This window comes from Emydura macquarii, unplaced genomic scaffold (assembly GCF_026122565.2).
Source record: "Emydura macquarii macquarii isolate MOO-44397 ecotype Brisbane River unplaced genomic scaffold, CSIRO-AGI_Emac_v2 contig_1253, whole genome shotgun sequence".
NCBI classification, from domain to species: Eukaryota; Metazoa; Chordata; order Testudines; family Chelidae; genus Emydura; species Emydura macquarii.
Window position 1 is genome coordinate 62,795,389 of NW_027131390.1, and position 24,263 is coordinate 62,819,651.

At 39.4% G+C, this 24,263-nt stretch overlaps 1 protein-coding gene across 2 annotated transcripts in view; it reads left to right on the plus strand.

Annotated features, from left to right (window-relative positions):
• Positions 1–24,263, plus strand: part of TMEFF2 (transmembrane protein with EGF like and two follistatin like domains 2) — a 173,816-nt gene that overhangs the window by 101,448 nt on the left and 48,105 nt on the right. For both annotated transcript variants that reach the window (XM_067548991.1, XM_067548993.1), the window contains exon 5: positions 2,762–2,858. In XM_067548991.1, coding sequence (XP_067405092.1) covers positions 2,762–2,858 — 97 coding nt within the window. The remainder of the gene's footprint in view (positions 1–2,761; positions 2,859–24,263) is intronic.

Consider the following 24,263-nt stretch of genomic DNA (forward strand, 5'->3'; position numbering starts at 1 on the left):
CAAAACAACACCCTGGACCTTTCTTCCAACTATGACAACTCATTGGAGCAGAAATCCAGAGCTTGTTTGGTTGGCTTTCTTTTGTTTTTGTTTTGTTTGTTTGTTTGTTTTCAGCTTTCCTTGGTTGCTTAAAACTGAAGTTTTGTGTATGTAAAGATAAATAAACTGATGACAATTCTACGAACAGGATAAAAACCCAATTGATGTAATATTAATTTGTTCTTTTTACATCCCAAAGGTCACTTCTAGGTGAAGATTTCCATTTTAATATAATTTAGTTTCAGGAAGTGATCTGATGGGAAATTCCTTTTGAGTAGTCAGATCTAAAAAATATGAATGGTTGGGCTGGCATTATTAAGCCTACAGGAAAAACGTATGAGACTCTCTCCATCAGGTACTTCTTTGGTTACTATCACTGAAGTATCTGAGAGCTTCACAACCTTTAATGTATTCATCTTCACAACACCACTGAAAGTTTAAAAAAAATGCTATTACCCCATTTTAGAAGATAAGGTACTGAGGCAAAGACAAGTAATAGGCCTAAATTTTCATAAGTGGCGAGTGATTTTCTGTGCCTCTGTTTTTGGGTTCTCAACTTGAGACACTTAAAAGAACTTGATTTTTTTTTCCCAAGCCCCTTCTAAAAATTAGGTTTTTAAGGTGTCTCAAGTTGGGCACCCAAAAATCACTACCCCTTTTGAAAATTCAGACTTCAATGACTTGGTCACAAAGGGAGTTTGTGACAGAGCAGAAGTCTGCAAAATCCCAGGCTAGCACCTAGGTCTAGGACCCTAACCACCTCCTCTCTTGTGGGTTAGAACACTTAACTCCTAAAAACTGATTTGCAATAAGTTGGGGTCTTTCATCGTTTTGTGCTGCACCACTTCAGGAGGAAAAACAAACCAGTTTGGTGCCAGCCAAACAAACTTAAAACATTTCTGTTATTACCAAATCATTCCAGCAACTTTCAGAATGTGATGCATGGAGCTGGGTACAAAATGTTTTTCCTGTCCCATGAAAACTTTTGAGATTTTGGAAATTTTTCACATCCTGAATTGGGACAAAAAAGCCAAAATTGTGAAAAATTTCATGAACCAAATATCTGAGGGAGGAAAAGAACTGGTACGGGTCAATCAAATCATTCCATTTCTTAAAATAATTCTAAGTCATTTCTAAAAATTTTGTTTCAACTGAGCATTTTGTAAAATTTTACTCTAATTATCTTAAAATTTTAAACAAAAAGTCCATGTCAACCAGAAGACATATCTTTCATTCACAAACAGGATCTTTTAACAATTTAGAAACTTTTCTTTTCAAAATGTTTTTTGGGTCGAGACATTTGTTGAAACTAACTTTCCCATGAAAAGTTCTGGTTTTGACAAATTAGTATTTTCGACGGCGGAGGGGAGATAGAAGCTTTTCTGGAAAATTCCTGACCAGCTCTAGTGATTCTTCCCATCCATCTCAGTGGTTCTACTTACATGCTAAAAACTATCCAGGTGCTTCTGTGCTTTGCTGGATTGGACCCTAAATCTCTATTCTCCAATAAATCTGCACCACAATTCTGAAACTGAATGAATTAATAGTAAAAGGAAGACTTTAAAAGTGGGTAGCAAAGAATTTCTATGCAGATAATGACATCAATCAAAGTTGTTACTTTAAGTCTGGTGTGAGATAATTATCTGTAACCATAAGAATATATATCTATGTATTATGTCTTACTAGAAAGCATCTGTCCACACCTCTTAGTGTGTACAAAGTTTTATAAAAACTCATACAAGATTATGTTGGATCATTTCACAAACTCCTGCCCCTAGACTTCTAGCATAATTCTCCCTCTCATCCAACACACACACACACAAAAGATAAAACGATTTTTCAGTCCACTTGTACCCCTCTCAACTTACCCATTCGTATTCTCCCCTCAGTTTCTTCGCGTAATTTATGGGGCATTAAGGGCTGAATCCAAAGCCCACTGTAATATTTTCAAATTGAATTTCAATGGGACTTAGACTCCTATGTCACCTAGGCACTTTTGGAAATTTTACCTTATATCCCTATGTCCACTTCTGTGCTGAAAGGGGGCCCATGATAAAATTCTGCCAGCAAAATGAAAGAATGGGTGGATTGATTTCTCTGCTTCTGGTGCCATTCATTCCCCTCTCTGGAGAGTGTTAAATCATCCCAGCCAGACATGACTAGTCCTCAGGGTTCATAACAATACTTCTGAAGAGCAAAATCTTTTGCGTTTGGAATAGACCAGATAGCACCATAATCAGTTTCCAAATATTTCTTGGGGAAGCATACCCCTGGGTCCCTCACAAGATCTTCACCTGCATGGACTGCAAAGGACACAAGCAGATCACTGTGCTATGCTATCAATCGACTCCAAATATTTTTCGTGGACTAAAGCAGCGCAGCTTAATATGAGTTTGTTTGTTCAGTTCTGCTGCCTCCTTCCTTATTATTATTTTGAGAAAAAATTATTGCTTAAATGGGAAAGCGCATTGATTTCCCCAGTTCCTCTCTTCTCTCAACAAGCACATGTATCTCTGGTCTATGGCATTTATCCCAGGTAAGAGGGAAAATGTTTGTGGTGGTCTCTGTTTGAAACACTGGCTGTTGACCAAGCACCGCCATCTTGACCACTGTGTTAAATTATCAGAAGTGATTATAGAAATTTAGCTTTTTTATAGATGAGAATCATTTTGCTGTTGTTTTGTGTTTACTAATGGACATTCTTCTGCTTTGTATCAAACAGTCAATGAAGGCTCAGGAGAAACCAATCAAAAAGAGACGTCCACTTGTGACATTTGCCAGTTTGGGGCAGAGTGTGATGAAGATGCAGAGGATGTTTGGTATAGTAATTTTACACATTTTTTCTTTAATTAATATCCTATTATTTAAAGGTGTCATAGCTTAGAGACCCACCAAGTGAGAGAATATTAAAAAATAAAGTACACCCTTTCTCTCATCCCCCACGCAAAGTTCATTCGTTGTACACGTCAATAAAGGCATTGCAACATATGCTTTGCTGGATTGAGAGCACTTATTTGGAAGGGCAAAGGTGATACAGTAGGAAGACTGTCTCTAAGATGAGAGCGTAAAACAAACGGAAAGGAACAGATTAAGAAAAGAGTAGGGAGGAAATAATACTGAAAAAGGTTATTAGACATGGTGTTAGTCAGCTGACCCCATCCAAACCAGTATTCTATGCACTACCAGTCAGGCATGAAATTATGAACATTTCTCCTCTTCAGTGAGGAAGGTTATGGATGTGGTGAGCTAGCAGAAAGCACATGATCAATTTGTGCTCATTTTGATCTGGTCTTGCCAAGCTTTCAATGGCCTATGATTTTATGCTTAAAAAAAAGAAAAAATTGGCTCTGAATCCAGTTATCAAGAGAGATTGTGCTGCTGAAAAATAGAAGCAAGATTCTTCATGATTATATGTCTGTGACATTGGAATGAGACTGAGTTAAAAGAAATTGCTTAATTTTGACTTTGTCTAAGAGAATTACACAGATCTTCTGTTTCCCAGTAGGATCTTCACCCAATTATTCAGAAGTGCTTTGGTTATGCCTGTGTCAAAATAAAACCTTGTTAAAATTAATATATCAGAAGTCACAGTCCAGTGGCTACGTTTTCATAATTAGGTGAGCTTTTAAGATGGAGTAGAGGGAAAGGGAGGGATAGGGAGTAAAACTGGCTACCAGGATAATGTTATTAACCATGATAAGCACTAACGTTTTTGTTTGTTTTTTGAGGAAACATAACAGATAAAATAGCCTAATCTAACATACCCCAATACTAAACACAGTACAACTGTAAACTTTCCTGATGTCTAATTTTTTTCCTTTGAAACATCTTACCTATGAAGAGCAGTGTAGCAACTTTAGGAAGCAAAGTGCTCAGTCTTTATCGATAGAGCATCTTTCTGCAGGAGAATACACTTTGGGGTGCAGGAGGCAGGGAAGGACACTTACTAGGAAGGATGTTACTAATCAACCTGTTTAGAGGCAATAAACCAGATTTTGAAGGAGAAGTAAAAACGACCATGCTAAGCCTGCTAAAAGGTCATTTTGAAGTCAACAATTCATGTGCTGCAACAGAGCTCTGTTTTCCCATTCCTGCCCCCTGATTTGTTTTGGATAAACATCTTTGTAAGAAATAAGTCTTCTGGGTGTAGGCCTATTTTATAATTATATTTCTGAAATGGAAGCAGGCTATGTATGGAGATCTTAGATCTCTTTCAAATACACTGGAACTGAATTTCAGAATTTGGCATAAACCAAAGTCAATCACTGTCCTTCATACACATACACACAGATTTAGTGTATACAAAAAATGCTCTAGATTAGGTGAATAACACACATTGGTTTATTATTTGAGCAATATTTTTGTTCCTCTAGTTTCAGAAACAAACTGTTTCTTTAATTATCTTATTTGACTGATTAGCTTTGTAGAGTCCAAATTAGGTCAACAGTTACTAGCAGCATTGGGAACTATTGTTATGAGGTAATTAGCCTAGAACTTTCAGTTTGTCCTATCAATGAGAAACTGTTCCGAAGCCCTGAGTTGGTGCTTGATTCACTCTAAATAAGAGGGAAGCAGGCTGGTAGTACAAACTAATCATAGGGAGACGGGATATGAAGCTGGCTGCTTGCCTAACACTTCTAGGGTGTCAGAGTAGATCAGAGAAGAGAGCACAGGTGTGATAGCAGATGTGGTTCGGATGCTAATGATTTAAAGGAACAATTAACATTATTCTGCATTGCTACCGTCTGGCTTTTTAAAGTCCCTTGTTCCTGTTTTAACTCTTTTTTTTTTTTTTTTTTTGTCATTCATTGCCAAGTGCCACTCAGCTAAATAGGGCTGTGTGTGGTCACTATTTTTTTTTTAATTGTTTGACTTATATGACATTTTATTTATTAATGGCCAGTCTCCTGGGATTCTTTTGGGAGGCATATTGCCCTGTAATAGATTATTTAAACTGGTAAATTATGTGTGGCTATTTTCTGGAAAATTTGAAGAAAAGAGAGGAAAGAAAGTATTGTGATAAACAGATAGCATTCTGAAGCATGGGAAAGTGCACATACATTATTAGTCCATTTTACATTCTAAAATTGTGAGAGATCTGGCATTCCACTAGTGAACATCTTTACTGTGTTAAAAACAAAGAATATTCCGTTTAAAGTCTTTAATGTCTTGCTTCTTTTAATCTGTGAAATCTTATCACTAAGAGGATCGTGTATTACTGGCATTGTTCCCACTTTTAATGCACTTTGCACCAGTGGGCTTCATGAATATTTAAAGTGGGGCAGTGGCTATGCTCTTTAGCACTAGATTGCAATCTATTGGTAAATCAGACATGGTGTTGCTTACTTTGGGTTTTATTTTTGAGCTTGCTAAGGAGTAATTGACTTTTCGAGACTGGGCTACTCATTGTAACGCCTGAGAAAGAAAATGAAAATGGAGAATGAAACATAAGGTTCTGAACAGAGTAAAATATTTTTAAGATAGTCCAAAAAGCATTTGATGACACTATTAAATTTTTAGCCAGTGTATAAATAGAACATATTAAATGGAGTGCCCCTTGATCTGGTAAAGTAGCTTAGTGTCAGTGTACAACCATGTCAAAGACCCACATCCAAGTCTTAATCTCTTGCTTTATAGACCATTGAAAAAGTAGGCATTCTTCCTACACTATGCTAGTCATGGTGTGGAAAGATACCAGGCAAATATACATAAAGTCTGGGATATGTTCATTTAAGTAGAGTGATGTACCTAATAGAAATAACCTTTTGAAATCTGCAGAATTACCATAGCAGAAGAGATGAGGAAAGTACTGGAGTATTTTCTTAAATCAGGATTAAAATCTGAAGTAGTGAATCAAAGTCAAAATGATGTATCAGGGTTAAATACCCCCCCTTTCTTTTGCATTTCAATATCAAAGAGCAGTGAGCATGAGTATTGCAAAGTGCATAGACTGTGCAGAATAAGACACAGATTATAAACTGAATTAAAGACTTGCACAGATGTATGAAGTATACAACAGAAAATAAACTCCACTCCCCCAAAACATACACACTTTCCTAAAGGTATTAAAATAGGAACTCTTTATCTCATATTCCATTTCTAATCACTAATATACATTGTGTAAATTCTGCTATAGTGCAAATGAACAAACCAGCTAGCAAAAGACACATATCAATGTGTTTAAACTGCATTCTCATTCAAATAAACTGCATTATAGATGATAGTTATTTGTACAAATCACGCAGCTGTCACCCTTAAAATCAATAGCACTCAATAAATCAATATGTATCTTTATTATGTAAAGAAGGATAACATAAAGGAAACTAATGTCTGATTTTGCCAGCTTCCCAATTAGGTCAGTCAGCACTGGATCCTTTCCCCCTTCAATCAGTTGCTCTCAACCAAAGCATCTAAAAACAAGATGAACTATTGAATTTCGTATAAGGCACTAAAAGGTAGTTTGAAAGGCCAGATACATTACAGAAGTATTGGCCGCTTGATGTTCAGCAGTGTGTGTAATAACTATGTGTGATCTACTTGCTTCTGAATCCATTACAACCAGCTACTTTCGCATCTGCAAAATAGTACTGTGAGGTTACAGTGCTTCATGTTGCTTTTTCTTGCTCCTCAGAGAGAAATTGGGTATCCATTCACTGTCAGATATACTTGCAAAATGGTGTTAAGTAAGAGAGAGTAAGCACAATGTAGAAACATCACTTCTGCAAAATTCTGTGATGGTCTGCTGCTTGGCCACAAAAGGCACAGCTACACTGCAATCTGAGGTGGGATTGCAGCTCGTGTGGACATGCTCATGCTCGCTTTAATCTAGCTGGCATGGCTCAGAATAGCAATGAGGATGCAGCAGCATGGTCTTCAGTGTGCGCGGTACAAGCCAGCCCAGAACCTTGGGCATGTAACTTCTTGAACATTGGGAGCTTGGTGCAACATCTGGCAAAATTGTTTTGCTTTACACTTTCTACAGTTTTAGTAAAGAACAATTATTTGATTCTCGGTTCCAGTAAAATTCTTAAAACCATGTAGGTGATTTTGGATCCTAAGTCTCATTGCTCCTAAGTTCCTAAGTTTCTTTTGAAAATGGGACTTAGGCTTTAACTTAGGTATTTTTGAGAATTTTACCCTTCCTGTCCAGTAAGTTAGCATGAGCCTTTAGAGTAATGTATTTTTCCTTTAGAAGCTTGCATTTGTTTGCACAAACTTCTGCCCTTACAGAGTCAAAGGATTTATTTTCCTAATAACATTCTTAAAAAAAATAATAATAACGAACCTGGTTTTAACAGAAGCCAAGACTGTCTGGAATTACTCATTCTTCATGTTGTTTTATTGTCAATATACTTTAGAATGTCCTGGTAAATAATTTAGCCTACCCTCAAAGAAACTGAAAGTATTTTTCTATTGAGGAAGTCTCTTATGTAGACAATATTTCATGATTTTCAGCATTCCTGAATAAATCATAAACTACATTTTGTTCTGTGTGTACCATTCACTGAAGTCTGTTCTGGGACTCTGTATTTGATACATAAATCTCTTATCCAAAAGGTAGATTCTGTAACATTTGGTGCAGTGGCACAAAATGACATAAAATTATAGCAAGAGCTCAACATATGTCCTTGCATACAACCCAGAACAATAACATTAGATAGTAAAGCTAAAAGATTTGTTATGTGCACTTGATTTTTCAGCTGCTGGTGCCATCTCTGCTGTCACCCTCACAGGGTGATATTCTGGCCCCATTGAAGTGAATGAGGGAGTTTTGCCACTGACTTCATTGAGGCCAGAATTCTGACACGCCACTGTAAATGTGGAGTAACTTCACGATAGCTAAGGTAGAGTTAGACTGGTGTTAATGAGAGCAGGATTTGGCAGAGTGTAAATCCAGAATAATTTCACGGACTACTACAGTGGAACTACTGGGAATTTGTAATGGTGAAATTGAGAGTAGAATTTGGCTCACTGACTGCTTGGATTATTTCCAGGTAAATACCATTTTTTGAATAGCTAAAACTGGCTTATGAGCATTCAGAGTTTTTTGTTTATTTTTCTTGTCATGATACTTCCCTGCCCGACTCAAAATGGCTAAAGTCTTCCTTTGCTTCCAACTGGGGACTCAAACCCAACTGCTGCCCCTTATTCTGCAAATGTGATCTAAACAGGAGAAATGAAAGAACAGAAGAATGTTTGTTTGTGAAAGGTGGCAGAGAAAGGGAGTGGGGGGGTATATTAAGTTAATATGGAGGAGGAGAAGGAAAAGATTGAGGTTCAATAGACTCTAAGGAGGAAAAAAAATATGGGTGGCAGGTGTATGTGGAGGACAAGTAGGGAACAGGACACTGAAAAAACAGGGAAGGAGAATGTGAGGAGGCAGGAGTCTAGGAGAGGAGGCAAGAGAATGACTGACTGGCGAGGAGTATTGAAAGGGACAGATGACAGCTCTTCCATCTCAAGGACTAGGAAAAAGGTATATGGGTCTCCTGCCCAGTAGCCAGCAAAGAGGCCTTTTGTTTTGTGTGAGTGCACTTTGTGTGTATTGAAGGTTGATATTTCACATCCAAAGTGTGCTGGCTGAGAGAGACATTAATGATAGAAGAGACAGCTGGAGAGTGTCTAAGGGAGCAGTTCTGCTGGCGTTTAGATCTTGGTATTGGACCGCATCAAAATGGCAGCTGAGCTATGCTCATTATAATGGTGTGTACATGCGGTCCAAGGCATTGTGCAAGGAAATGGGCATACTTCTCTGTGCCCCAATTCAATTTCCATGCACAAATGGGTAAGTAGTCTATGTGAGAACAAGAATCCATTTCCATTCTCCTGTTAAACTGGGCACATAATGCACATTTTCTTTCTCCTCTATTAAAGATTTGTATCAAACAATGATGAGCTTTTTGATCCTAGGTAGCAAAATATCTACCAACAACCAAATGGTTCACTGCAAACCTTTATTAACATTTTAAAAAAATTGTCCTGGCAGTCTGTTTTGTACTCCGAATGTACCATAGGGCATTGAAAAGACCATGCTCGACATCTGCCTTTTTGTGCAATATAAACAAAAAGATCCATTTTGGCTTTGTAAGGGCAGAGCTCTGTGCTGATTGTACAAAGCTGAAGCCACCACTTTGTTATGTAACTCCATGTCTAGGAGAAACTTGCCTCACAAGATTGTGAAAGTGCACATAAAGGATAATATGATAACGCACATCAAATATTAATGAGCATTGACACATAATCTTCTGTGTGCTTCAGGGCATTACAGCATGAAAGAGCAAGCACAGGGACCTTGGATAGTAATGCATTTTTGCACCTATTTTCCCTTTCTTATTTTTTAAAAAAATCTCTCCCCACCCCACATGCCCTACATTTAGCCAGAGTCATGCTCTAGCAGTAAACTGACTGGTGCCTTGATGACGGCCTATTTAGTTGCAATAAAAAGCCGATTGGCCTAATGTGCAATCAAGAAAGGAGTGACATTTATTGCTTCAGTTTTATGATGCTGTGAACTGAACAGGATTTGGAGCCTTATAGTGCCTTCAGGGGGGCAGGAGATCACCAGCAATAAATCATATTTATACCTTTTCCAATTTCCTACTAGCATTTTAGCAATAAATAGATTGTGTTGTTATTGAGTTTTATGTAAGTATATTTAAGAAAACAGAAATGCAGCTTTGTCGTTCAGAAATACATGTGTTGGCTACATAGAGCAGCTGAGAATAAATGTCTGTAAAAAGCTGGGAAAGCACTGTCCCATTTTCCATCAAACATCCCAGCACCATGCTCCATCTCCCTTATCCTGTTTTATGTTAAACTCTTAACTTAAAATTGCACCCATGGTGGAAGGTTGCAGGTTCATTCATGCTTCCATGAGGGAACATTAAGGTCACAGTTTCATCCACAGAACTCTGCCATTTTTTTAAAAAAGTGCATTAAATATAAGTGTTGCAAGAAATGAATATGGACAATAGAATATGGTTGACCTCTACTATTTGCAAACCACTACAACTGTGGAATAATGTGTCCCCTCCTTAAACAGGACAGAAGCACAATTACTGCCAACCTTCCTCCAGAGAGGTCATTTTACCCACATGTAAATGTTAGACAATCCTTGTTTCCTTCTCAGGTGTAGACTTGCTCGTAGAGCAAGTGCATTCTTTCCTAGAACTTGCGATCTCTTCCTTCCCATGCTGCCCACTAGAGGGTGTGTAGTTACTGCAGACACAGAAATACCACAGGGTAAGTGCAAAGCCCTGAGGAATGTAAAGATAATCCTGTTAAAATTTCATTAAATAGCTAGACTGGAATTTAGACTGATCCTGAGTCAGATCAAGAACACTCTATTTTCAAACTGGGTCTGAATAGGGACTTGGAATGGTTATCTCATTACAAAAAGTAATTGTCACTGTTCACACATTCTCACCTTCTAATCAATGGTTGTGAATAGGCCTCATCTACTCTAACTGAATGGAGTTTGCTAACACCTACCCTCCCCATTGTAGTTCCTTACCCTTGGATGTATATATATATACCCCCATCTGATTTCTGTTTCTTGCATCTGACGAAGTGGGTCGCAGCCCACGAAAGCTTATGCCTGCAGAAATTAAATTTGTTAGTCTTTAAAGTGCTACAGGACTCTCGTTTTTACTTTATTGTACCTCACCCATGTGGAAAGTGGGGAATCAGCCACCTTTCAGCACAACCTTCCTTACTTCCTAAGATCCCGGATGGCTCTCCTCATAGTTGGGATTTGCTCTGGGCCTGGGGGGTGGGAACTCAATGGGCTGGAAGTTGGAAGCAGATGGCCCAGAGTTGGTTGGGGAGGGGCACATCATTCCCCATTGCACCTCACTCCGCACTGCACTCTGAGGGGATTATCATGAAACAGTAAGAAACAAGGTGAGTTAGGTAATGTGTTATTTTCTGAGTTTACACAGAGGTCTTCTTCGGGTCTCCATGTAAACTCAAAAGCTTATCTGTCTTACCTACATCCAATAGCTAGTAAAGATATTACCTCACCCACCTTGTCTCTCTGATATCCTGGGACCAACACACCTATGACAACATTGCACAGGAAAAAGTAATAGAGCTGGGGCCTGTTCTGCCGTGTTCCTGAATCCCCCTTTGAGGGGTGTGCCCGGGGCACCCAGAGAGGGAAGGTAGACTGGGACACAGAGTCAGTGCAGATGGTCCTGGCCTCTTGCAGAACCCTTTGGAACTGTGAGGAACACATTTTGAAGACGTACCCCACAGATTAATGTATGGGGAGCCCCCACAGTCATGAAACAAATGCAAGAACATCCTTGCAGAGATTTCCTTCCACTTACCCCTTTTCCCAGGTTTTATGGGAAGGGGCAAACTGGCCTCCCTGCAGGTCATTCAGACCTCAATTCCCACTGAGTGCCCTAATGTTCTTCTCCTTGATGGATTGGCAAAGTGATTACATGAAACAACAAAACCAACGGTTACCTTTGACTCCCACCTTTCCAGTGTCACAGCACTCAGTGAGCAAATCTAACCTTTTGAATCAGGCAACCATTTCCAGGCCTACATGCAAGGCGCTTCATAAAATTAGTACTTTTTGTCTTAAACCTATTGTGTGTTGCAAATTAACATGAACCACGGAGGCTAATTGCAATAGTTCATATTACTTCATTGGTTTCAAAATATAATGAGCGAACAATTTTAGCAGTCTGAGGCACACAGCATAAAAGATCCATGCCATGAAGAACAGTCTTGAATGTTTATGCAGAGAGAATGTTGCAGGTGTTTTGGTTTAACACAGGCTGCAGCGATGTGAAGGACACATGATGTGTAGGCAAAATGTACCAAAGCATTTTTTTATTCTCTGTGCTTCATGCACTACATACCTGCTGATACCTGAATTTAGGATGTGCATGTCATTTGACTGGTCTTATTCCTACCAAATTAGTATAAGGGTTTTGGATTTCTTTGCCATTCTTTTCAAAAACCTATCGTGAGCTGTGTAGCTATCTGGCTTCTCCATACATACTGTACGTACCCAGTTCAGCACAGGCTGTCTTATACAACTTTGTCAGTTCACTTTAAAGTGGAACAATATTTTAAAAAATAAAACAAGACATTCACTTTGCCCCTACGGTGTTAAATACAATCCAGTATACCGTTGAGGGCACCAGAGACATGTATAAATTAGATGAAGGTTGTATTATAATTGGTACTTTGAATTGTATAAGGGAAGCAAAGGCGAAGATTTAATGCGAGGGTTTTTGTTTTGTTTGAAGATTATTAAAAACGATCCAAAACGAATGAAATCAGAATTAGGGATCAGCTTTCAGTGTCTTGCATAGTGGATTATATATGCTGTTCTCATTAGCTGTCCAAACTAGAGCCCAGTCCTGCAAAAACATCGGTATGTGGGGTCATATCCCCAGCTGGTATAAGTCAGTGTAGCTCCATTAATGAAGCTAGCTTGCGATTTAAATGTAATTATTCACACAAGTAAAGTTTACCTGTCTGTGCAAAATCAGGCCACAAACAGTTTTTTAAATAATCTGTGCAAGGCTGCCATAATAAATGCATTTTTTAACATCTGTACATTTTTCTTTAATGTTGCCAAGTGATTTCCTGCTATTAAAAAGCAGAAGCATGGCAGCTGTACAATTATTATTCCAGCTCTTGGCTCTATCCTACAGCAGTACTTCTCTGTTACATTGCATTTGGTATGCAAGGCAGGGCAGCAATAAATATATTCAGTGTTTTAATGCATTTTAGCTTGACATATGTCCAGTAAACAGCATTTTGGTCTATTGCGGTCAAAAAAATCACTTGATTATTCAGTGCTTCTTTCTGTTATGATGCTTTGGGGTCCTTCAAATCATTTTCATTATGTACTATATAATAATAAAAATCTCTGTGCAGTGCCCTGATAATGCCTTGCATGGTGTGTGTGATTTCTAATTGTTTGAACAACAGCATGCTGTTGAAATGCCATGCAGAAACATAGCTGCACCCTTAGGGAATCAAGCTTTTCTCCTTTTCGTCTTAGTGAAGACAAACATTTGAACAGTGGAAATAGGTAAAACATCATGGGAAGCCACTGCAAAAATCAGATGTTCTAGGCTGCCTAACACAGATATGAGCCTCTAAAAAGGACAAAAAGAAAATAAATAAATAAAAATAAAGAGGCATCTGAAATGAGTCATTTTGTTGCTTTTTACTCATGATTTTGCAGAAAAGGAGAAAGCTCCACAGACCCCTGGAAACAAATTTCAAATGCTATTTTTATGCTGGCATTATAATATATATTTGATATTGTTTTGCAATCGCTCTAATGTTTTTCATAAGCCTGGAAAATAAAGCAAAGTTTGTTCCTTTGGATATGGCGCATCTATATTTTTAAGTTACATAGCTTAAAAAGATACAGTGGGATTTCAGTCTGGTTTTTTGCATAGGCAAATCTTGGAGTATTGCTTGAAAATAGTGCAAAAAATAGTGAAAGTCACCTGAGTATATAAGATGACAGGCAATATTGTCTAGTTTCTGGAGCAACATTTATGAGTCAGATTCTTCGTTTGTATTATTTATGGCTTATTTCATGACTTTTGGCAAATCACCAAAAGCCTGTATTGACTTCTATGGCCGCTTTGGATCAGACCATAAATGCCTGTGTCCCACAGTTTCTCTCTCTAAAATGGGTATAACAATTAATAATACAGACCTCTCCAGGACATACTGAGGCTTAGTTAATTAACTGTTCATTAAGTACTCTGAGATCTATTGATGATAGCTGTATAAATATTGAGGCTGTTCAGTAATGGAGAACACCAAATGCTTAGGGTGCCAGTAGCGTGCCAGGTGTACCTTGACTTGGAGGCAGGTACTGTAGGTGGTTCAGCAGGTAGGCCTTGAAGGTGCTAGTCCTGGTGTATCCTAATAAGCACTCAGACACATGGCTAAGTCAAAGATTTTTACGAGGTCTGGCAGGAAAAGGGAAGGGTTGCAAATGCCCTCAGTACCGTGGCTTAAGCAATTTACATTTCAAAGTGAGCAATAACAGTACCTGTTTGGGCTCCTGAGGGCAGGCCAACTGATAGTCAGTGCTCTTCTGGCCTTGTGCCTGGGGTGTCCTGTCCAGTTCGGTCTCCGTTCAAGGAAATAGGAGCTTGTAGGTTTCTAAGCCAGGCTCAGTTAGTGTGTCTCATTTGGGGCTCCTCTTCACTGTGGCTCCCTGCCCCATTGCTGTGGATTCCCCCATAAGTCCCACTAAGACTTGCACCCTGCTGTAACATTTGGCAGTCGCAGCCTGTCCCACACACAGCTCTGCCTATGGTTCCTGAGGAATCTTTTCTGCAGCTCCTGGCTCTCCATGTGGCCCCTGCACCCAGATTTTCTGAAGCTCCTGACTTGCCATGTAGCTGCTGCTTCCTCAACAGAGCCTAGCCACTTCCTGGTTCAGTCCTTTCCCCTTACCTACCCAACAGGAAGGGGAGGATGCAGTGGAGAGGGCACTGATGGGAGTTGTAGTCCCATGCTTAGTGGATCCATCATAGCTGCTTGGTAAGTGTTGCTCTTTGGACAAATCCTGGAGCTGGTGCAGATGTAAATCCCAATAAGCAACATAAATCAGCCGTAGACTAGGCCAGCCCATCGTGAGAATGGCTGCTATTGGGTGGATTAAAAGAGGGTAGAGGAGGGCACCCAGGGGCATTCACAAGGGGGCAAGCAGGAGCACGGGCCACCCCAATAATCTCAGGTGGCACACAACTCCTCTGGCTCTGAGGCCATGGGGGTTGTGGGGGAGAGCAAGCTCTTGCTGGGGCCAGGGGGCATAGGATGTGCCCCTCCAAAAGGGGTCAAATTTAAATTCCTGTGTACTTCTCTGAGGGCACCTGTACCTGTTCCATTGTCAGGAGGTGTAGAACTACTTGTGTAAATGAGCATCCTTACCTGTATCCTGACATCGACATGTGCCACTATAAAATGAGCAATTGACTTGCAATGTATAATATTAACCGGGGCTATATTAAGCAAGCCATCATCCTGACTTACTGAAGAATGCAAACTCTTTTGGGCTAGGAAACAGATGTTAGTTTTAATGGCGATTGTATTTCAATGTTCCTGCCAGTGGAGTTAACAAAGACACTCTATGTACCAAAAAGAAAAGCCTTGCAGGAATCAAAATGAAATAGAAGGCATTTTGCATTAATCACTGGCGTCTTTATGCCAGAATATACTGCTATGGTAGTTTTAGATATAAATTATATGCCACAATCAAAGGGCTATCTTTTGTATGGAAATGCCAGCATTCAAATCAGAAAAATGAGTGTCTGGCCAATGTGTTTCACTTAAAGCACTGTAAAATAAATTTTGCCCCACTACTGGAAAAATTGAGGTTTTGCAGTTCTATGAAAAATAAAGCAATTTATAATTGTTTTGGGGATGGTTTTTTTGCAATGTTTCCTGCATAGTGGAAGAAAATTTGTCACAGGCAAAACTTTATGTAAAACTTTGTTTTGCCTGTGAAGACTTAGGGGGAAAAAAGGTGTTATCTGCATGGAATATCTTTTGCCTGGAGAAAATATATGAAAATTTTAGATTTATTCCAGGATGGAACATTACTATTTTCACTGTAAAATATTGTGTTCACAGATAGAGATGGCAAGATTTTACCCTTCCCTAAATTAGCACATGCAATCAAATATCATAGCTTTTGCTTGCAAAAATAACAACACATTTATATTTACATATTTAGTTATGTGCCTTGATTCTTGATGGACAGCAATTTCTCTTTGTGGCAGATTTATTGCATAATCAGCTAGGCACGGACATTAGCAATTTTCATTAAGTACCATTTTCAGGTATCTGAAACAGAAATTTCTATTACATTACTTTAGTTCCAAAAGCAAGTGTCCAATGATCAGTATAGTCTAAATATAAATCTTCAATAAACAGAGGTAGCACCAACATGCTCTCAGATTACCGAACTATAGAAAGGCTAATTAAAGTGTGTTGAATAGTGAAGTGTTGTCACTGTGCGCTCACGCTGAATAAAATATTCTAGAATTTACTCTATTTTAACAGTATTCTCCTCTTTATCCTGCATCCTCCTCATCAAAGCTGCATAAGGAGCCTTCTTCCTGCCACACAGAGAAAATGTCCTGCAAATTTTTATTATTCCTCAATAATACATTTTTGAAAGCAAAGTCGAAACCTTTGCCTTAAGAGTGCAGTTCCTTACCAAAGGTGTAAGGCACAGTTCACTTTTTATCATCCATGTGTCACTCTGATGATTATGTTATATTCCCATGCAGTAATTAAAAATAGAGAAGTCTCCTGTTCCTTCTGGACAAAAAATGCCCTCTGTTTATTCATACACTGTCTTAAATTATATTTCCACCCCCAAAACAATGAGAGTTCTGTAGCACTTTAAAGACTAACACATTTAATTTCAGCAGGCATAAGCTTTCGTGAGCTTCAGCTCACTTCGTCAGATGCAGTTGGTAGAAATGATACAGCAAATAGGTAACATATATAGGAGGCAACATATACATATCCAAGGGCATAGATAACAATGGGGTAAGTGAATAAAAGCTGGTTACTTGAGGCCTAATGACAACCATTGAGTAGGAATGAGAATGGGTGATCAGAGCAAATTACTTCTTGTAATGAGATAGCCATTCCAAATCCCTGTTTAAATCCAGTTTGAATGTTTCAAGTTTGTAGATAATTTCTAACTCGGCAGTTTCTCTTTGAAGTCTGTTTTTGAAGTTTTTTTGGAGAAGTACAGCAATTTTCAGGTCAGCGACAGAGTGCCCTGGGAGCTTGAAGTGTTCTCCCACTGGTTTATGAATGTTATTATTTTTTTATGTCTGATTTGTGTCCGTTTATCCTTTTGTGTAGTGACAGTTCAGTTTGGTCAATGTACATGGCAGAGGGGCATTGCTGGCACATGATGGCATATATAACATTAGTGGATGTGCAGGTGAATGAGCCCCTTATGGTGTGATTGATGTGGTTAGGACCAGTGATGCTTTCCACCCCAGTGGCTTTCAGTGACAGTCCTCCATGGCCACTGATCCTTTCCATTGTGGCTTTTTCCCTGTACTCTATACAGGCAAGGACCTTCCCAGTGCCCAGTAAATAATAATGTTTAATGAAGAGGGCTGTATCTATAAAAATTTGAAAGGGGAAGTCAGGGGCCATTGCCAGTGTACTAGCCTTTCATTTCTTGGTGGGGTGTCAAATTTCATAGGCAGAAAATGAGTTTGGCAGTGGCATCCTAAATTCATCCATATCCAGTAGCTGCCACTATGCAATCTGATACAATTATTAGTGTTTACCCCAGAGAGACTCAGGCATGGCATTGCAAGCTTGCAGCTCAAGAAGCAAGCTGTGTAAGTACAGCTGCATAGGTAAGCTTGCATTGAGACTTATCAGTTTCATGCCTGCCTCAGCTAATACTAGTCTCCCGCATGCAATCCAATGGGCTTCTCCCTATATTACCCAACATCTCTTGCAACCATGGACTTCCTCTTATATTAGCTTTGGGCTGACTTTGTGTCCTCATAATGTGCTGATTGCAACATGAAAATTCTGGGCTGTTTAAAGGGCTTAGTCCAAAATCTCCCTGACTGGATTCCCGATCTGGTCAGAAATCCCTTCAGCTTGACAGTTCTGTTAGTTTTTTGCTTTAGCGATCACCAAATTAAACCTCTCAACTAAAGTAAAATAATGAAATGAAATGCTGGTGTCAAGCTACAGCCAGATATAAACATAGGAAGAGAAATAAAATAAGCCTTTTAAAAAGGTAGAATTCATCGGAAAACATGGCACTGACCCAGAAAATTAGACAGGAACAAAGTATGCCTTGTTTAAAAATAGTTTACAGTGTCAGCTGTAAGTGATGTATGAGACCATCACCTGAAATGATGTATGAGACCATCACTTGAAAAGTGTCGTGGATCCATATAGACTGAGTTGAGGATTTCTTATTTCCTCACCTGAGCCACAGAATATCGGCTGCCATCTTGGAATTGTACCTTTCCCACAGCTGCTTTTAAAGCTGTTTTTCTTACTGCAGAAGGCATATTTAAACATTGCACTTGTCCTTAATGTATGCTCTTGGGTAGAGCTTCATCCTGTGAGCCCTAGGAGATCTCACTGACCTTCTCATTGGTTCTTGAGCCTGAGGAAAGCACAGTCAGCCTTTATATTACCAAGCTTTCTTCAACGCGATACTTAGTATTACAGAAATGAGATAGATTTTTTGATATAACTATAATTGGAAGTCATAAGGCATGATGATAAAATGGTCAAATGATCAAATTACTTAAAATTAGAGACATGCTGAAGTGCCTCAGGAACTGGGAAACTGCTGTATTGGCATGGTCTGCAGTCAGACACACAGCCACTCAGTCACTTCTTACACAGCAGTACGCATACCACTCAGCCTCTAACAGAAGGAGTGGGGGGGAACCTTGAGAATCCCACTGAAAGGTCTTGAGATGGATACAGCCACCACTGAAATGGATTGGATCGATTTGATTTTCAATCGAGAGAGAACCAAAAGTTGACCAGTTTGGAGCCTGAAAAATCAGGTGTTACAGGTCAAGTGAGAGAGGAGAAGCATTTGGATAGGATGTTAAATATGGACATGGTAGAATTAATGCAAGTGGAAAAGGGCCACAGCCCAAGACTCCTTATATGTAGGAGACCTTGACCGTCACACAGTAGTTCAAGTCCTGAAGTTCATACTTAGATCATTCTCAGACAAAATTCACATTGACTTCATTAGGAGTTTTGTCCGAGCAAGGACTTCAGGATTCTCTTAATATTTTTTAATAGAGCAGGGTCCCATTTAGCAAGTATGTTGCACCAGGAAGCTAAAGCATCTTCGTCTATGGCCCCCAGGACCCGTCTCTTAATCTGCCCCGAATATGCAAATTGCCATTAATTTTTTTTGTTTTTAATACTACTGAGCCACATTAAATATAAACTCGCGATGTAATGTGAGTGGGTATACATAGATAAGATATCTGTACTGGAACAAATGTCCTTTTCTTCTGTATTTCAGAATTCTCCTGAAGTATTCTTGACTGTTTGGGTTTGGTCCCAGTGAAATAGTTGAGTGTTTATCTGTTTCTCTGGTTAAAAATGTGTAGCTGAATGTTAACATTTACACAGTAAAATGAACACCATAAATTAAAGAGGATCTACTGTTGATTTCAATGAGATTTAGGAATCTAGGCACTTTTGAAAATCCCACGAGGCATCTATCTGCATCTTTGGGTCCCTAAATGCCTTAAAAAACCTGGTCCCTATATCCCTAGGTCATTTATAAAAATGGAGCATTGGCTTCTCAGTCACTTGGGCATTTTTGGAAATGTTGTATGTAGTCAGCTAGTCCTTCTCTATAGCATATCTGTTTTTTAAAAATCATTTTCTCATTAATTTGATTTTCTCTGGACTCAAAGTCCTAATGTATATCAACCTAAATTCCATTTTTATAGTAAAATTTGGAGAATTTAAGCTCTTCCTGAATTTTTATTGCCACGGGACGCATATGGCTCATTGTGTACCATCTGAAATGCAAATAGTGGAGCTGCGTGGAAAAAATCCAGATTACTTCAGCAGTAAATACTTCCTAGAGTGAGTTAGAATTTACTAAAGTGAGCTAGACCTTCCTGAGACTTTTTTTTTTTTACTGGGGAAGTAAATATTTTAGTGGAGTAAAATGTTCTTGTTATACTGTTATACTGACCGATTTTTTCCTTTTATATGTACAAGTAAAAAAGTGCTGTTGGGATTAGGTACACAAAAAGAGTCTCCACTTACTGACACTGGTTTAACTCCTGATTTACACTGGTGTGGGAGGGAAATCATGACCTGTGTATATAACTTCATGCAATATTTTCTTGAGTTATTTTATATAGAATATTTCATCAGGAAAAGTAAAATGTAAATAAATAGTGGATTTTAGATTAATTATGTTGCTCACTTAAAAATAGTGAATGTTATAGTTAAGGTTACAAATTCATTTCCTTTAGAACCCTCTGTTTTCGAAGATTTCCACACATTGTGAACAATTTAAGAAAAGTTTTAAGAAAAGAAAATTAAGGAATTTTGCCCTTATTTGGGTAATGGTAGTCTGAAAAGAAAATCTCTGTTGAGACCATTGTCTCAAGCCACAAACCAAGGAGAGAAATGAGGAGCAGCTTAGTCATTGCTCTATTACTTCAACTTCAGTTTGTGCAACAGATCATATGTAGTATGTACTCCTTAGAACCTCCACATTCACCGTGTGTGTTCTACAAATTGCTGAAGTACTCACCCACCACTCTGTCTGTCTGTGTTCATCCTTCCTCCACCAAAGCTGTCACATTGGGCACCCCCCCACACACACACACTCTCAGTAATCTGGCAAGTGGTCCACCTCTCTGTTGTGAGTGTGAGATGGGTTGACTTGGAATGATGTTTAAAAGTCAATGAATGAGAGTGCCAGTAAATTGTGACAGCATTGTCATGACCTTAACTTTGCAAGACGAGAGCTGTGAGGTCATCACTATGGGATTTAGGCACTGCTGGTAGGCAGGAGATAAAGAATCAGCAGCATCACTTTACATCAAATGTCAGAAGCAGCAGGATCAAAAGAGCAGAAGAGCTACAGCAGCTGCAGGGTTAGACCTCTGGCATGGTCCACAAGCTGAAGCTCACTGTTGTTACTGTAAGTATTACTGAAGCTGATCAGTGCATCAGACTAGAGGACTATTAGCAATGCCTTTTCTGCTGCTGATAGGTGTCATGACATCAGTGATGCTCATGAGACAGGAGAAGCAAAGGAAACAAAGCAGCAGTCCTGTGCTTGTGATGCTGCTGCTCTGTCTTCTGCACAGTGAAGGTGGGGCAGAATAATGAAGTGAAGGGGGCCTCCTCCTGGCTGCTGTGGCTGAGTGGTGACTCAGCTCTGATTCCTCCTGAACCCCCTCCATATTAATATCTCAGGGGCTCCATGTCCAGATATTTGTCTGGATGCAGAGTTGACATGTCAAATGAACCTGAGCCATTCTTTTTAAGTGACAAATCTGAGGAACTATCTCAGACTGAAGTGTCATTAGAGGAGATTTTGGAACAAATTGGTAAATTAAACAGTATTAGGTCACCAGGACCAGATGGTATCCACCCAAGAGTTCTGCAGAAACTCAGATATGAAATTGCAGAATTACTAACTGTGATATGTAACATATCATTTAAATCAGCTTCTGTACCAGATGACTGGAGGATAGCAATGTGATGCCAATTTTTAAAAAAAGCTCCAGAGGCGATCCCAGCAATTACAGGCTGGTAAGCCTAACTTCAGTACCAGGCAAATTGGTTGAAACTATCATAAAGAACAGAATTATTAGACACATTGATGAATATGATTTATTGGGGAAGAGTCAACATGGTTTGTAAAGGGAAATCATGCCTCATCAATAAACTAGAATTCTTTGAGGGGGTCAACAAGCATGTGAACAAAGGAAATCCAGTGGATATAGTGTACTTAGATTTTCAGAAAGATTAGACCTTTCAGACAAGATCCCTCACCAAAGGCTCTTAAGCAAAATAAAAGGTCATGGGATAAGAGGGAAGATCCTCTCCTGGATCAATAACTGGTTAAAAGATAGGAAACAAAGATAGGAATAAATGGTCAGTTTTCAGAATGGAAAGAGGTGATCCCCAGAGATCTGTACTGGGACCAGTAAAAAAGATCTGGAAAAAGGGGTAAACAGTGAGGTGGAAAAATTTGCAGATGATACAAAACTACACAAGATAGTTAAATCCAAAGTAGACTGCAAAGAGTTACAAAGGGATCTCACAAAACTGGGTGACTGGACAACAAAATGGCAGATGAAATTCAGTGTTGATAAATGCAAAGTAATGCACATTGGGAAACATAATCCCAACTATACGTATAAAATGATGGGGTCGAAATTAGCCATTACCACTCAAGAAAGATCTTGTAGTCACTGTGGATAGTTCTCTGAAAACATCCACTCTCAATGTGCAGCAGCAGTCAAAAAAGCTAACAATGTTGGGAATCATTAGAAAAGGGATAGATAATAAGACAGAAAATATCGTATTGCCCACATCTTGAATACTGCATGCAGATCTGGTCACCCCATCTCAAAAAAGGTATATTGGAATTGGAAAAAGTACAGAAAAGGGTGACTAAAATGGTTAGGGGTATGGAAAAGCTTCCATCTGAGGAGAAATTAATTAGACTTGGACTTTTCAGCTTGGAAAAGAGACAGCTAAGGGGAGATATGATTGAGGTCTATAAAATCATGACTGGTGTGGAGAAAGTAAATAAGGAAGTGTTATTTACTCCTTCTCATAACTCAAAAACTAGGGGTCATCAAATGAAATTAATAGGCAGCAGGTTTAAAACAAACAAAAGGAAGTATTTCTTCACACAATTCCCAGTCAACCTCTGGAACTCCTTGCCAGACGATGTTGTGAAGGCCAAGACTATAATGGGGTTCAAAAAGAACTAGATAAGTTCATGGAGGATAGGTCCATCAATGGCTATTAGCCAGATGGGCAAGGATTACTGTTTCCCAGAGGCTGGAAATGGCCAACGGGATGGATCACTTGATGATTACCTGTTCTGTTCATTCCCTTTGAAGCACCTGGCATTGGCGACTGTTGGAAGACAGCAGGATATTAGGCTAGATGGATGATTGGTCTGACCTGTTATGGCCGTTCTTATGACTTCCTCCTTTCAAATTCAGCAATTGCACTCTGTCTGTGGATAAATTGCACCTCGCTGTCTGTCTCTGACAATCGTTTCCTTGAGTGCCATTCTTACCGTTCAAGTCTAGTTAATTAGACCTAATTTGGTGGCGACAGCCCACTAAGATCCTCAGACAGAACTGCCTGGGTTGGAAGGTGACCAATGTTGGGGAAACCTGGCTGCAACTGTGAGCTAGCCCCCATATGTCTGGCTACAGTCTCTTGATTAAGGTACCTTATTTGAAGAACTGCCCATTTCCTTTCCAAATGTGCAACTACCTCTGTTACTAATGTGCTTGACAGTCTTCATTTTGATCTCAGTTCTGCAACTCTTCAATGCCCAGAACTCCTACTGAAGTCAGATCAGAAGAGAACTCTGATTATTCTCAGGAAGCTGTGTCTCCCTTCTAACATGGTTTACTAATCATAAATGTGAGGCTTATTAGAATCTCAAGCAGTGGAAAAGAAGGCAATTCTTATGCTATAAAAATGAAGGGATTAAAGAAGGCAGTAGCCAAGTAAAGTGTGGTCTCAATAAACAGACAAAGACAGTAGGCCTCTGTCACCACAGAGCAACAGAGCTGCTTCTAATGAGGCTGTTCCTCATGGTCTCCTAGTAATCGGTGTATGCCTTAGAACTTTAAATACTAGGAAAACGGCAGACAGTAGGTGTTTTGATTGGCTCAGAGGCAGGACACTCTGCCACTCAGAAATGTCAAGACGCTGACCCTCCTGAACCACATGGCTGGTTCAGCTAATCAGGGACAAAATCATGTGACAAAACCAAACCAAGCTTCAAAAATGTGTCACAAGAGCTGCTCTGACATGTTTCCTGAGACTGACTGTAGCTAGTGAAAAAAGATTTTGGATACATTTTTCAGAAGTGCCTAAGTAACTGAGGGCTGGTCTACTCGACAGACTTATATCGGTATAATTATGTTGCTCAAGGGTGTGAAAATCCACACCCCAGAATGACAGTTATACCGACCTAGCCCCCCATGTAGACAGCACTATGTCAACAGGAGAGCTTCTCCCGCTGCATAGCTACTGCCTCTCGGGGAGGTGGATTAACTATGCTGACAGGAGCACTTTCTCGCTTAGAGCTGCATCCATACAGCTGTGCCAGTGCAGCGTTTTAAGTGTAGACTTAGTCTCTTAAATGCCATTTTCAGAAGTGACTTCGCCACTATCGGAGCCTTAGTGTCACTGAGAGCCAGTGAGACTTCCGCCCCTCAGTCGCTTTTGAAAATGTAATGCCTTGTGTACAGTTTCAGCTCTGACATTTGAAGTCAGAGCGACAAGGTGGGTGAGGTAATATCTTTTATCAGACCAACTTCTACTGGTGAAAGACGAGCTTTCATGTTACCCAGAGCTCTTCTTCAGGTTTAAGAAAAGTACTTCAGAATGTCACAGCTAAATACAAGATAGAACAGATTGTTTAGCGTAAGCAGTTAACACACATTGTAAAA